Below are 16,302 nucleotides of genomic sequence, written 5' to 3'. Positions count from 1 at the left end.
AGAAGTTTTAATGCACTGTCAAGCTTTGAAAAATACTTTAAATACTCCATTGGCCTTCCTGCATTCTAGAAGTGTAAAATATAAAAGTATTATTGACAACCTAATCAAATTGTTTGTTTCTAGTAGTATCTTTTTCTGTTTTCTTACCAGGTTTTGAAAGCTGTAGCAATGGTGTAATATCAAATAAAGCACATCAATCATATTGCCATAGTAAACACCAATTATCCAGTTTGAATGTACCAGAGCTAAACAGTATCAATGTGTCAAGGTCACAACAAGTAAATAACTTCACCAGGTAATAAAGTGATTTCCTTACCTTTTGTATTAATAGAAATGACCAGGGCATAGATGCCATCTTTACTGATGATGTTTGAAGAACATCTGTGATCCACACTGGGGCCTGGAGCTATGAGTTGCCAGAAAAATAAAAGGGTAGAGACTATTTCCTGTAGGTTTTTCACTTCTTGTGTTCAGAGCTCTTCTTAGGTCTTCCATTTCCTACTATGTTCTTCCCTCTCGGAAGGTATAAGGGAAAATGTTGGGCTTGTGCGCTGTCTTCTTGCCAAGGGCCATGAAAGAAGATACATCTTAATGAACATACTATGGGCCCTGACACTCGCAGATTTAACATAACATCCATGTATTTTTTTAAAATCCATGCAGTTTAACTGCTGAATACAAGCATCCAAGAGCAAATTTGTGTGCATTCAGCCTTCCCAATGATGTAGCATTTGAACTGGATTCATATTAATTTGGTCCTGTAGCTAGAACAAGAAACATTGTATTTTTGTGTTCTAAATCTCATATTGAGGGAGAACCAACTGTTAGCATGGAATCTTAGAGCAAATATACTTCTGCAGGAAGGATCTTTTTAAAAATTATATATACAAATTTAGAGATTGAAATTTCTGGGTTATCTATCACATGATGAAAATCTTAAATGATAATGGTGTATGTATGGTACAGGATCTGGGGGTGGGGTAGGCACAGAAACCTGGGAACAGTAGGAAAAAGAACTGCTGAGGAGGGTGGGTACTCACGGTGAAGTTGACCTATTAGAAAACAATTTCTGAATGGAAAATGTAAATATTAATTAGAACTTTATAATTGGCATTTTTGCTTTTTACAGAGTTCTGCCTTTGTTTGGCAGTATGATTGCGGTTGGTGTGTGGCGGTTTCTCTAAGATGCTACCCTTTTGACAGGAAGTTGCACAGTAAACCTGTTCTTGCTTAGCTGCAAGGTTGATAATGCAACATCCCTCCTTTGTAGCAGAGAAGGAAAAGACAGCAAACTTAGCAATTGCCTTTCAAACTGCTAACCAGTAAGAATTATTTGTTAGGTAATGACTGTTCTGCACCAGTATTGTGAAGTAACCTAGATGTCATCTCATTGTCCTTGCTTTATACCTTCACACAACATGCTCCTTATGGTTAACATTCTTCATAGCATTGGTGGAGACCATGCTGGGATACACGAACTAGCTGAGCACAGGCCATTTACTCTTGGAGAATAGTATCATATCCTTAGTGCCCAACAATGAACAGGCCTCAAGGCTTTTTTAAATGTATGTGAGTGGATGGGTGAATAAGTGAATTCCTCTAATACTAAATCACGTTATCCAAAATCTTAAAAAGCTTATATAATTAAAAACTGTGACAGTAAGGATTTTAAAATTTAAAATTTATTTTCCTATTTATGAGATTTCTCTAATAGCCAGACTTTTTCATATTGAATCAGTCAGTTCTATAGTCCCTAATCCTTTGCTTCATCTCCCAGGTCTGTCTTTACCTTACAGACTTGTTGAAGAGGAAGCATGAGTGGGTGTGGGTGTATAATGTGTATGTGCTCACCTCTACTCACATACCCACAACTGTTAACTATAGGCTTATCAGTACTAGGGTTTGGATTTTGCTGCTGTTGTTTTTTTTTCTTTGCTTGTCTGTTGTTTTTTCCTGCAAATGATTATAATTTACTTTATGATGAGAAATGCCCCCTTTCCACATTTCTTCAGTTTTCACCAGTTATCCACCTCTGGGTTCAGTGTTGCTTAACTCTTTGTAGGAGACATCCTAAGACTAACATTTTTATTGTTTCTTTAGTCTAGGTGGATCTGAAAGGGCATGTATGTAGCACAACGGAGTTGATATACAGTACAGGATGAGCAAGCATGAGAATTTGTCCAGAAACTATCTGGTGTTGAGGAATAAAGTTTTGTTGAGCTGGGCATGATGGTGCATACCTGAGATTTCAACTACTTAGAAGGTGGAGGCCAGGGGGATTGAAAATTCAAGGCCTGGGCAACATAGATCCGAGCAAAATAAAAATCAAAGTGAAGATTTGATAGTCCTTTAGACTCATTTGACCAACAAGATAATCTGGAGAGTAGTAGTGTTGTTTAGATCTAAGCTGGAAGATGATGAGCCAGAATAGTTTGGATTTTGTTTATTTATTTTTTTTTCTATTAGCTACTTTTGAGGTAGCATATTTTTAAATAGCAAGGACAGGGACCAAAAGCAATGTCAGTAATGACCTAGGTATGGGAACGTCTAGAGACTTGTAAAAAGTCCAGAAATAAATAATGAGGGCAGGGAAGCAGCATACTGGGTTCTCCGAGCCAGGCTTATCAGTTTGGAGAGCAAAGTTTCACCATTAAATGCTGTAAATGACTCTTGGGGGCAATGGAGAGGGTTGTCTCAGGAAGACTCAGGGACAAGAAAGAAGTACAGATCTGATTTTGAAAAATAAATATTATGCCAAAGCATAATTTTTCATATTAATGTAAGGTCATAAGAGTCACTACACTTCTGCACCCATGCCTCTGCTCCTTCATCTCCAGGAGTTCAGGTTTGTTACAGAACAGTTATGTGCTTGTGTTAATACATTTGAGACTTAACCTCATTTACTTCATTTGCAGATTGTTATCGTTTTATGAAAATTAGTTGTCTATAGGCTACAGAGTTGTGTAGTAACTTAACCTTAAGCCAATTTCTAAAATTAGGTTTGTTTTTTCATTTTCAGTAATGATGTAGACATGGAAACAGATCACTACTCCAATGGAATTGGAGAAACTTCATCCAATGGTTTCCTAAATGGTAGCTCTAAACATGACCACGAAATGGAAGATTGTGACACCGAAATGGGTCTGCAGTGGTATTTCTTACATTTTAAATAAAAAATGGTGGCTACAAGGTTATGTTTTTACTTGGACTGATTCACAGCTAAGCATAAGCCAGATTTCAAAGATGAAACATCTCACTTAATACTCTGTGAGCATAGGTTGTTGGAAAGAGCAGGCACCTTTGGACTCTTGAGGGAAGGTGCCAGTCTTGCTAGCTCAACTCTGGTGATACGCTGTGTACTACCTCAGGGTTGAAGGCTGGAGATAGAAAACATTTTTATACCCATTTCTGGTATAGTCAGCAAGACCTTATGGTTAGAAATTCTGTTGTAAATTTCAGTTAAACTGAGTCTCTTAAATCCATTCATTGCAAGCATATGACTTGCAATGCATAGTGCTATTCCTAGTTGTGACTTATCCCATTTTAAAGCAACATCTTAATGGCATTTGAATGTCTCACTTTATTGTTGATAATGTCTGTGGAGTTAGATGGTCAGCTGACATCCTTATCAAACAGTGAAAATGAAGCCTATAAATTATTTGTGGAATTCGCTTCATTATTAGGTATCTTTTTATTTTGAGACTGAAAGATAATTACTGAAGTTGTTTAAGGGACAGCCTGGTTGGTCTTTTCTGCTGATGTAAGACCCTCTATATTTAGAGACATGGAAACACACTGGGTCCGGGCAAGAGTTCTAGAACCAGATTTACCTGGATTTGAAAGCTGCAACTGCTACTTACTAGTTGCATGACCTCAGACAGAATTCTTAACTGCCTGTGCCTCAGTTTTTTCATCTGTAAAATGGATAAAATAAATCTAGGTCATTGTGAAGAGAAGATGAGTTCATCTATGAAAAATTAATTGTATCAAGTACTTTGTAAATATTAGCCATTCTTCATCATCATATGAATACTGTTAGTAGTGATTTTTATGGGTACAGTGTTGTCAGTTACTAAGTATTAACAATATATAATATAAAATACTTCTAATTTTTCTTAATAGTATAAATTTTTTATTATAAGATACAATGTCATCAATGTTTCTATTGGGGTCTTAACTTCTAAGAATATTTTATCTTTGTTTCCTATCAATTAAAGCCTGAGAGGGAATAACTGTTTCTTATTCTCATTTTCTTTCCCTCCTCTCCCTCTCTCTTCTCTCCATGTTTCATATTGTTTTGGGGGTTCCACTTAATTTTCTATGCAAACACTGAAAGGGTTCTTGCCTCTGGGTGGCACTAAGTGTTGGATCCCAGACTCTGAGACAAAGTATAGCTTGGAGTCACAAAGTCCATACAAGAAATTTTTGAATCTCTGTGTTTAGCAGCCAGTCACTGTGGTACCTGCTTATAACACTAACCCTTGGGAGGCCAGGGACAGCCTGATAAGAACAGACAAACATCTGTGTGTAGATAAACTACTAAGATGCAGTTACTAAAGAATATACAAATGTTACATTAAAAAATTATACCATTTTTTTCTTATTGTTTTTCTTTCAAAAAGTAGTGAAATGGCTGTTTGTTTTGTTTATAGAAGTTGATTCCAGCCAGTTAAGACGCCAGCTGTGTGGAGGAAGTCAGGCTGCCATAGAAAGAATGATCCACTTTGGTCGAGAGCTACAAGCCATGAGTGAGCAGCTGAGGAGAGAATGTGGCAAGAACACAGCAAATAAAAAAATGCTGAAGGTAAGAATGTTGCTTGCTTTCTGTGATAACATACCGGGGGAGTAGGGACTCTTTAGCTCGTCATTTTAGAGGTTCCAATCTGTTCCCACTTTGTCTCCATTGTTCCTGGGTCTGTGCTGAGACAGCACCTCATTTCAGGGAGCTCAATAGAGCAGAGCTGACAGGGAAAGGATGGGGGAGGAACAAATGCACCCTTCTCAGGCAAGCCTGCAGTGACCTATTCCTTCCAAGTAGGCTCCGCCTTCTCCAGTTTCCATTTGTCAGGTTAATCTATCGATAAAATTAGAGCCCTCATGTGTAAGTGGACTTTTCTTTCCTGCCCATCAGTTCTCAAATACACAGAGACTTAGTATTAATTTTAAATATGTAGCCAATAGCTCAGGCTTGTTAGCTAGCCTTACAATTTAAATTAACCCATTTGTACTAATGTACATCCTGCCACGTGGAGTCACCTCTCTTTCGTTTTGTGCCTCCTGTTTTCTCTCTTCTTCCTGTTGTTCTTATTCTGGTTCCCCTCCCCAACCTTATCCTTTCCAGCTATTGGCCAGTCAGCTTTTTTATTAGCCCAAGTAGATTCAGTAATCTACCCTTTTATCCTATCATTTCTATATCCCTTTTTATCTCTTCATAATGAGGACCCTGAATCTAATCTCCTTTGTTCCATTTTTTTCCCCTGACCATTACCAATAACAACTTGTAACCAACCCCTCCCCTGAACAATGACAAACATCTTTGAATAAACAAAACCCACTGATACTCCATCTCTTAGGAATGTGGGCATCATTCTCTAGTCTACTTTCTATTGTCTGTGGGTTTTGGTGTCTTTGATGGCAACCTTGAGAAAATCAGGATACTTGTTGGGTCTTGACTGGAGCAGTTTATGATCCTGGATCATCTCAGCCAGCAGCTTGAAGCTGTTTTGGATGTAGAATTCTGAGGAGATTATTATAATAGAGGCATTTTGAGGTGCTAGATCACCTGGGCCATCTGTTTTCATTGGTGTCTGGTCCCTTTGTCCTGAAAATACATAAACTTTTAAAGGTAACACACATGTCTGTAGTAATACAAGTATAGACTGTGTGTTGTACACAAGTTAGCCAAAGATGATTTTTTTGTTTCATGCTTGAGTAGGTAAAATAGACGTTATATGCTTTGTAGTTTTTCTTTTTTCTTTTCTTTCTTTTTTTTTTTTTTTTTAAATTTCTTTCTTTATGAGTCTGTAGCCAGGATTTTCAGAGGGTCTTCTTCAGTCAAACCTAATCATTATTAACCTGGAAGGAATCCACAGCCTCTTATTTACTGTGGAAATGAAAACATAATCTCTCCTCCAAAGAAACATACATTTTGACTTCCATTTTGAAATCCAGATATTTTTAAAATATATAGGTTTGTTTAATCTAATAGCTTTCATAATTCAGTGTCTCTAAGCAGCCAAAAAATTGAAAGACAACACAATAAAATATAAGATACAGACTCTGTACATTTTCCATCTTTATGTGGCCTTTTTCTTTTGTATTACTTTATTCATTCTTTTATTGTTTTAAAACTGTGGTTTTTGTTTTGTTTTGTTTCGAGACAGGGTTTTTCTGTGTAACAGACTTAACTGTACTGGAACTAGCTTTTCTAGACCAGGCTGGCCTCAAACTCAGAGAGATCTGCCTGCCTCTGCCTCCCATGTGCTGGGATTAAAGGCATGCACTACCACCTCCTGGCTAAACTGTGCTTTTTTTATGACTGTCTATGTTCATTTTCTCTTCCCTCCTAAGCCTATGTATATTTTTAAACACACTCTAACCTGTTTAGAGTTTTTTTCTGTTGGATCTGTCTTTACTGAATGTCTGTATTGTTTTTTAATTACACGAGATGATTCTTAAAATTGTTATATTAGTTGCTGGCATGATTCAGCTTAGTGAATGGCATTGGCCACTGGCTCCTTCCCCGCTTGGTTCCCTGAGAGCTTAGCTTCACAATGGAGATATTGGCAGGAGCCATTTTACTGCCCCAGCTCTGGGAAGTTGTTGGGTTCATGCTGCCACCAAGTAGCATGCCTCCTATTGCTCATAAACCCCACTTACGTGTTTGGTAGCAGGGTCTCTTAAAAGAGCTGGGCTTGCTAGCAGTTAGCAGTGAGCCAAAGAAGCTGCCTCTTAAAGAGTCTTCTGTTAGTCATTAATATGGAGCCTACCCAAGAAAAGTCGATTATCAGGAAGCTGTTTGGCTCTGTGTTTGTGTGCTTTTTTGTTTTGTTTTTTTAAGCTTTGTTAGGTCTTATGTGGAAATTCCAGGCCTACATTGGAATGCCACTCATGGTTCAGTTACCTTCCAATGACTTCGCTTCTACATGGGGACCAAGTCTCCCTCCCTCCCTCCCTCCCTCCCTCCCTCCCTCCCTCCCCTCCCTTTTTCCTCACCCCCCCCCTCCTTTTTTAGATAGGGTTTCTCTGTGTTACAGCCCTGGCTGTCCTGGAACTCAGACCAGATTGGCCTCGAATTCACCACACCCAGCTTTTCAAAAGTTTTTATTTTCTTCTTTGTTGGGGCAGGGACCAAGTCTTACACATCTAAGCTTTTGGGGAATATTTCACATTCAAACCATATCCTATGTTTTCCTTTGAGACTTAGAAATTTGTTAGAGGTGCCAAGATAGTGCTTTTTAAACATTGAGCAATGTCTAGGAAATTCCTAGGAATTTGTACCTGGAATTTCCCCTTAGAACCTTACCCATTTGTTAACACTCTTGATGGCATTAGGCAGCTCTGATTTAGAAGAATGTTCGAGACCACAAATACAGTCACAGTCTGAAGTGCCAGTTGTTCTGCAGAGCAGTGCCATGCTATGTAATTATAGTGTGCTGCTGAAACCAGGAACTTGAGGTGTGGTTTTTAGTAAACATCGTTCCAGAGTTGCAACAAATTAAATGGATTTTATGGGGATCAGTGAAGGAGTAGATTGTCTATTGTGTCCAGAATGGTTAAAATCATTTTGAAGTACCTTCTGGATATCTCAGTGGTTGATGATAAGAGGGATAAAATTTCAGTAATAAGTTAACCACAGTTTTGTGTGTCAGTTGAAGATGGACTGCTTTAATATGCTAGATTGCATTTAATTGTATTGATTTTTGAATATTTAAAAGTTAAATTATTAAAGATGAATATCACACACCAAAATTACAGAGACCTATAGACTATAATACATCTTTAAACTTCACATAGTTAGAACAGCCATTCTGAAGCTGTGGGGCTTCACATTGGATTTAACATTTTCACTATCAAATATATTTTTATGTACTTACCCACTACCAGAAACAAACAAAATAAATCTATGTAGAAGTAAAACTAGAGATGGGAGGTGGTGGCACACATCTTTAATTCCAGCACTCGGAAGGCAGAGGCAGGAGGCGGTGGATCTCTATGAGTTCAAGGCCAGCCTGTTCTACAGAGTAAGTTCCAAAACTGGCTCCATAGCTAATGGGAAACCCTATCTCAAAAAACAAAAGAAGTAGAACTAGAAAAATAATTAATTTTATAGCCTCATGAATTTCATAATTCTTATCTATTGCCTGTGTTCCACCCATAATCCTATTGATTCTGGCCCCTTGAATACCAAGAGCAAGAGCCCATGGCTGAGAGAAGCAAAGAAGAAACTAAGGATCATCTATATCCTTCAAAGACATGGTTCCAGTGACCTTCTTCCTGTAGCTAGGTCTCATCTCCTAAAGTTTCCAGGGCTTCCAAAAATAGCACTACCTGCTGAGACAGAGCATTAAACTTAAAGCCTATAGGAGACGTTTTATATTCCAACACAGCAAAGGGAGATGTAATTGATGTGTGAGTAAAGGTTGGATATTACAGGAAAGGGCGAGTGACTGCTGGCTCGTATTTGTTCTGGACCTGAACTGAGATCTCAGTGATCAGCAACTTTTAATACCAAGGTATCTACTTGCATGGTATCCTCCTGTAATCAGTTATGATGATTACAACTTATATTTCAGTAGCTAAGTGACTGCAATATTCTGTCTGTGTGTATGTCTGCAGGCCAGAAGAGGGCACCAGACCTCATTCCAGATGGTTGTGAGCCACCATGTGGTTGCTGGGAATTGAACTCAGGACCTTTGGAAGAGCAGGCAATGCTCTTATCCACTGAGCCATCTCTCCAGCCCGAAAGTTAACATTTTAAACTCCTTATTAACTCTTTAGTTGTTGTTGTTTTTGTTTTTCGAGACAGGGTTTCTCTGTGTAGTAGTTCTGTTCTGGCTGTCCTGGCACTCACTCTGTAGACCATGCTGGCCTTGAACTCACAGAGATCCTCCTACCTCTGCCTCCCGAGTGCTGGGATTAAAGGTGTGCGCCACTACCACCCAGCTTTCTCTGGCCTTCATTAACTTACAGACAGAACACCATTAAACTACTGTTGGGGAGAGTTCTAATACCCACAAACCCAATACACCAGTTCAATTCCAGTCTGCAGGGAAACAAACCATCCCAACTTCATAGAGGAGCATGCATCCTCAGATAAAGAGCCACTGGGCCTAGGAGGCTCCAGCTAAGCCTCAGGAGGGCCACGAGTCATTAGGGAGAAAGTAAGAATAATTTGAGGTGATAGTAACAAAATAATTCACAAAGGCGCGTTCCACCACCGCCCAGCTAACAATTTTGTTTTTGTGCAAACATCATTGTACACTTAACACAGACCTAGATGGTGTAGTCTACTGCACAGCTAGCTATACGGTGTGTGTTGTGGCTAGCAGTACTTTATATTTTGTTTATATTTCTTCACACACATGAGTAATACTGACATGAAGAGTGATGTCAGTAGGTATTAGAAACTGCCCAGCTACATTATAATCATAAGGGATCACCTTGTATGTGCACACTGTCAGTGACATAGACCCTGTATGCACAACAGTTTCACGCACACAGAGAATGGTTTGAAGTTAAGGTAAAATTTTGCTATAATTTTTAATAATGGGGCAGTGTTTCTTTTTCCCTTCACATGTCCCACTCTAAAGTAAATGGTCAGGGAGCTCTTGCAGCTGTGGGTAGCCCACAGTGTCTCCAGTCTTCCTCTCCTCTTTGTGTGTCATCTTTGTTCTTTGTTCCTGAGAGCCTGTTCTTTACAGTAGCTCCCAAGGAAGCTGCCTGGGTTGGTTGGTTTGGCAACCATTTCTTGAATGTCAGCCATGTAACTCAGATGTGTATTCATGGCTTCAAGGTGCTTTAAGTACAGCAGCTGAGAGAGAAAAAGAGCCAGCTCAGATTTACACTATAGAGGAACTGCTCTGGCTCTTATGTCAAAATTGAGTAGTTTGAGACTCTGCATTTCCCTCAGAAGTTATTTTCATTGAAGCAATCTTTTTCTTTAAAATGAAGCATAACCTGGGATGACATCATATTTTCTCCCACGTGCACATATTTTACCTGGCTAATAATTACCGTGGTTCCCTTTGTCTTTTTAAAACAAGGTGCCACCATGTGGTCCCTACTGGCCTCTTAACCTTCAGACCTCTTCCCTCGGCCTCCCAAGTATGAGCTGTCTTACATGACTTGTGAGATTTTGGTTTAATTTGGTTTTATCTGAAAGTATTTCTTCCAGATACTATACCTTATTTATAGGTGGTTTTGAAGTGGTTATGTGACTTGTCCTTTGTGCATTGCTGTTTTGATTTTATGTCAAGGTGTTTTTGTGACACCTTTTTATACATGCATCTTCGTTTCTTTAAAGATTTTTCCACTGAGAAATTTTTTTAGAAATTACTGAGAAAGGCTATGAGTGTTACCTTGACTTATGCTGCTTGATGCTAGATTGCATTCCAGAAACTTTGTACCCAGTGAGCCAATGTGGTGGTCATGGATGGCAGAAGTGGCACGAGGTAGGGCCTTCATCCTGTCCTAGGGTAACATTGATTACAGTTTTAGAATTGGTAGTTTTCATAGCATTGCAGGGTAAAAACATTCATATTGCTTTCCTAATTTCATTTGTGTTTCTTAACTTTGAACCTTCTAGGTGTTTATGCTTGGGAGTTTGGTACTGGTTTTCTTGCTTAGAGCTTTATTCTGCTTCTAAGCCTGTGGCTCTCAATCTCTGGGTTGTGACTCTTTTGGGGATCATATATTAGATATCCTGCATTATGATTTATGACAGTAGCAAAATTACAGTTGCAAAGCAACAACAAAAATAATTTCATGGTTGGGGGTCACCACAAGATGAGGAACTGTAGCACAAATAATAAAAATCCAGAGACAGATATTGGGGTTCAAACTGAAGATCAGAAAAGCAAAGCAGCCAATCACTAGAGAGCTTTTACCTCTACCAAATCTTCAGACCAAAAGGGTGAGATTCTGTCTTCACGAATCCTCAGACTCCACACTCCTGTGAGTTCTTGTCTCTTCCCCTTTATATTCCTCTCTCTGCCTAGCTATATTGTTCCTGTCTCCACCTCCCTAGTGCTGGAATTAAAAGTGTATGACTTCTGAATACTGGGATTAAAGGTATGTACCATAACTCCCTGACCTCTAGTGCTTTAACTTTGCATTTTGATCTTCAGGCAAACTTTATTTATTAACTATATTAAGGGTCGCAGCATTAGAAAGGTTGAGAAGCACTAAGCTGTATTGTGGTGTTTTCTGTGAGTCTTTTCAAGTCAAGTCTAATCCTGCTAGGCTCCTTTCTTTAAAGTCCCATTGCCTCCCTTATGGAAAACATGTTTTCATCATGTGGTATTTGGGGTATTTTAGTATCTAGCTCCTCCTTAACCATGCATTTTTCTTTCTCTTAGCCTCCGTTTACATGTTCTCATTAGGTCAGTAGATACATGCTAAATGCAGTGATTAGGTTCTGGCCGTTGCTGTGTGCCCTGTCTCGCAGCTGTGCTCACTCAAGTAAGAGGAAAAATTGACACTACTGTCTAGATTCTAAGGGAACCTCCTCTGTCTTAATGTACTGTGTGATCCTCACCTTTCACTGTGCCTCAGCTTGCATCTGTAGGGCGGGTATACCAACCTCAGGTGAAAGCAGTTGAGATGATCCATGTCTGAAATGTCTTATAGAATACTGGCCAGCAGTAATTCATTACAGCTGTTACTTCTGTGAGTTTTTGTTCTTAAATACTAAAGGGGATTGAGATTTTGAGTCTTCAAAATCTGCCTTTTTGGTGGTGTCATGGTGTAGATCCACGACTAGTTTTATACTTAGTTCTATGTACTAGTCACTCATTGTACATATTCTTGGTATATCTTATAAAATGTACCTATATGGTGGCAATGACACTCATTAGATGGCTGTGGTTTGCCTGGTAAATTAGTGTTGCTGAGAGTATAGTCTTTAGAAATAACATGACTAATAGTAAGTTAGGCCTGAGGGATATGGACTGTTCTTTGAATAGTAAGCTGGAGGTGGAGTGTGGCATAGGAAACATAACCACTAGTTGTTAGATACAGAAGCATAGTCAGTACTGTAAGAAACAGTTATTGTTATCAAGCAGGTCCATAGAGGCTTTCTACACCCAACACCTATGAGTAGTTACTGGTAACTCTAAATGGTTTATTAAGAAACTTCTGTATTTCTATAACTTTCATTATAATTGGGGCAATCTAACCTGAATGAAATACTCAGTAATACAAGCCAGTCGTATGTGTACTTAGTGGCATATATATTCCATTTGTAGCCTCAGACCAACTTCAGATTGTGTCATGGGTTGTGCGAATGGCATGAGCCTAAGTACAACTGACCAGGAGGTATCCCCCCACTCACATTGCTTTAGCAAACATTTAGTAATACCGGATAAGGGGAATAGAGTTGCTTGAACAACTAAACCTAGAGATGATCCTTAGAAATTTGTAACACACACTATTTTCAGAGTGCTGTGGTTACCAGTTTATACTCTGTGCCACCCTTCGTATGTCTGTGTTGGCAATGGAGTCTCTTGTTCATTCATAGTTGGTTTTTATTCGTTTATATATGTGTGTAGAATATTACTCTGGGTCAGTCTGTTGACTTGGCATACAAATACAGAAGCACAGCCGGGCGATGGTGGCGCACACCTTTAATCCCAGCACTTGGGAGGCGGAGGCAGGCGGATCTCTGTGAGTTCAAGACCAGCCTGGTCTACAGAGCGAGTTCCAGGACAGGCTCCAAAGCCACGGAGAAACCCCGTCTCGAAAAAACAAAACAAAACAAAACAAAAACCAAATACAGAAGCACTAAAATTTGTCTTAGTTACGATTTTGTTGCTGTGAAGAGATACCATGACCACAGCAGTTCTTAGAAAAGAATTCAATTGGAAGCTTGCTCACAAAACGGAGAGGTGTGGTGCCTGAGCAGCAGCTGAAAGCTGTACATCATGATCCACAGGCAGCAGCAGAGAGTCTGGGCCATGGTGTAGGCGTTTGAAATTCCCAGTGACAACCTCTAACAAGGCCTCACCGTATCCCCTCCCTAACAGTTTCCCTTACCGGGTACCAATCATTCAAATATAAGAGCCTAGGGGGACCATTCTCATTGAAAAACTATCACATCTTCCATGGTAAGAGAGAAAGTGAGAAGAAAGCTATGTGCAATTGTTTTAAAGTTGTAAGAGAAGTTGTTTCAGTGTAGTTGAAAATAATATACTGAATGCTTACAAGATCCATCTTGGCTTTATTTTTTCCACTACTAAACTTGGGAAAGCTATTCAATGAGATTTGTCCAGTTCCCACATTTGTTTAGAATGAAGGCAGGGCTTACTCATTAATGTCAATTTTACATCAATGGTCACGTGGTAAAGCACCTGGATGTTTGATCTCTTTCTTTTTCTTTCTCTTTTTGTTTTTCAAGGCAGGGTTTCTCTGTACCTTTGGAGACTGTCCTGGAACTAGCTCTTGTAGACCAGGCTGGCCTCGAACTCACAGAGATCCACCTGCCTCTGCCTCTCTAGGGCTGGGATTTAAGGCGCGCGCCACCACCACCTGGCGGTCTCTTCTTTCTTTATCAGTGAGCCCATTCCTTTGGACTTGGTTTTATTTTCCCGATTTTACTTGTGTTGCAGAAGTGGTGAGGGAATGGCAGAAATGGACAAGAGTGACTGTTCACAAGAAAACTAAGAGCCAGTTACACTTGTACAGTCTGCTTTCTGAGACATAAAACTGTGTTTAAAGGTTATAGTCACCTAGTGTTTTAAAACTGTACCTCAACTTTCTCTCCCCCCTCCCTCCCCTTTTTTTTTTTTTGGTTTTTCAAGACAAGATTTCTCTGTAGCTTTGGAGCCTGGCCTGGAACTAGCTCTTGTAGACCAGGCAGGCCTCACACTCACAGAGATCTGCCTGCCTCTGCCTCCCAAGTGCTAAGATTAAAGGCGTGTGCCATTATCGCCCAGTGTACCTCAACCTTTCAACCTAGAACCACTGTGAGCACATCACCTGAACTGTCTGAACTGACATTGTTTTCAACAGGACGCATTCAGTTTACTAGCGTATTCAGATCCTTGGAACAGTCCAGTTGGAAATCAACTTGACCCAATTCAGAGAGAACCTGTGTGCTCCGCTCTTAACAGTGCAATATTAGGTAAGTAACTAAAGCAAAACAACTAGACTTCAGCTACATTCTCTAAACGTTTGAAAAGACATTGCTCTAATATTTGTTTCAGTAAAACAATCAGGAACATATTAATCTTTTTAAAATACTGAAAATTTCCTCTATACCAGATTACATGAATTCTGATGGAATAAACTTGGTAAGATGCTGAACTGTATCTTGGAGTGTTTCAAAATAGTTTTTGTCTGCACACATAAATAAGCACTTAGGATTAGGTAATTGAGTAGTTTTTGTGTTTAAGTGAAAAACCCTACCATAGAGGCACCCTGTAGCTCATAGCCCACACTCTGGGCCTAGGAATAACAGTCTTTTAAATTCTCTCAAGTACTAGGCCAACTCCTTCTCCTGTATCATTATTGGGGTGATTTGAAGTTGTAGAAAATATGTGAATTTGACTGACCCAGATGAAAAAGGTGGCTTTATATTGATAATATAGGAAAGTACAGAACCTTCTTATCTCAGTAGCTGTGTTTAAATGGGCTGATCAAATCTTGGTTTGACTGCTGGGGAAGGAATTTGGCCATTTTATAAAGAATTCTGATAGATGCTCTACAGGAAAGTGAGACTAGAAGGGTGTTACTTGAATTGAGTACTCAGGAGTCAGAGCCGGTACCACCCTGAATACTGCATTCTGCTCTTTTTGATTCGGGGTATTTAAAGAAGGAATGAGGGTAACCTGAGTTCCCCACATCATAGCTTCTGTCTTAAGATATAAGCAGTACCAACCCCTGGACTCAAACATTTGCATTCAGATTAACCAGTCACTTAGGTGGAGAGGCGAGGCTTTATCAGTGTGTATGGGAAGCTATTGTTTGGTAAGTTTCTGTTCCTATCAATATGTCACTGCAGTTGTGATAGTAATTACATACTGAACCAATACTTCTATGCAGATTCTGTAGTTGCACTCCCATGTAAATGTTACCAAGTTAATCTGCACATAAAGCTTAATTTCTGAGCTGTTTTTATCAAAGGCAATTTAGATAAGGGTTATTTTATATCTGACTTTAGACTCTTCTCCAATGAGACTTCATTCCAGTTTTGAAGTTTGTACTCTTACTTGGCCTGGTGAAATTTAGAAGATTTTTAGTCATGTGTTTCAAACAGTTTTTAAAAGGTGACAGACAGCACTGGACATCGGTACTTGTATTGAAGGCTAATTAATATTCATTGCAAGAATGTGAAGGAAGCCATGAATGCTCATACTTATCCTAAGTTTAATACGGGTCAATACTGCCATTTGGGAATAAGAATAGTGGCCTTTGTGTGTTAGCTTCTTAAATTAGTGCTGGTGTGTAGAATAATATGAATTTGGTTTGTGTGTTGTATTTTCAGTGGTCAAATAAGATCAACTCTTGAAAAAGTAAAAGAATCTAGTAACAGTGCTGACAGGAATGGTGGCTTACTATAATTGTCGTTTTGAAACTACTGCATTGCAGGTAGTTACAAACATCCGATTGTCAATTTCCTTATGGCAGTATTTAACTTCTTGAGTTCTTCAAATCAAATGCTTAGGAACATTATCCAAGATACAAGTGTTAGGCTGGGTCTGGAGGCTTGAAACTAGCCTGTTTTACATAAGACTTTCAGACCAGACAGGACTACAGTGAGACTCTGGGCATGGGAAAGCTATAAATAATGCTTGCATTAAAAATGATAAGTTTAAACAATCTTGTGGATGACTGTATCTTTTGTGGTACTAATGGGCAGACCTACATGTAATGTATAATGTATTAACTATGTATTTTATATATCTTAAAAGCTTAAAGATTCTTAAAACCAGAGGCCTCCTTTGATCAAAGTACAATCATGAACCTGGTGCTCACTTGAACCTTCCTTAGGTTTTAAAAATAGTAATCGTTTTTTCCTTTGTATTTTTGTTGTTGTTTTGTTTGTTTGTTTTGTTTTTCGAGACAGGGTTTCTCTGTGGTTTT

The 16,302-nt window shown here is 39.1% G+C and overlaps 1 protein-coding gene across 1 annotated transcript in view; it reads left to right on the top strand.

The window, feature by feature from the left end:
* The window catches only part of Ranbp9 (RAN binding protein 9), an 89,131-nt gene that overhangs the window by 70,319 nt on the left and 2,510 nt on the right, over positions 1-16,302 (top strand). Inside the window, exons 10-13 of the mRNA XM_005355094.1 lie at positions 151-295; positions 3,020-3,141; positions 4,653-4,804; positions 14,230-14,341. Coding sequence (XP_005355151.1) covers positions 151-295; positions 3,020-3,141; positions 4,653-4,804; positions 14,230-14,341 — 531 coding nt within the window. The remainder of the gene's footprint in view (positions 1-150; positions 296-3,019; positions 3,142-4,652; positions 4,805-14,229; positions 14,342-16,302) is intronic.

The sequence above is a fragment of the Microtus ochrogaster genome, chromosome 16 (genome assembly GCF_000317375.1).
Source record: "Microtus ochrogaster isolate Prairie Vole_2 chromosome 16, MicOch1.0, whole genome shotgun sequence".
In the NCBI taxonomy this organism is placed as follows: domain Eukaryota; kingdom Metazoa; phylum Chordata; class Mammalia; order Rodentia; family Cricetidae; genus Microtus; species Microtus ochrogaster.
Note: the sequence above shows the minus strand (reverse complement) of the source record. Positions and strands in the feature narration are given on the sequence as shown.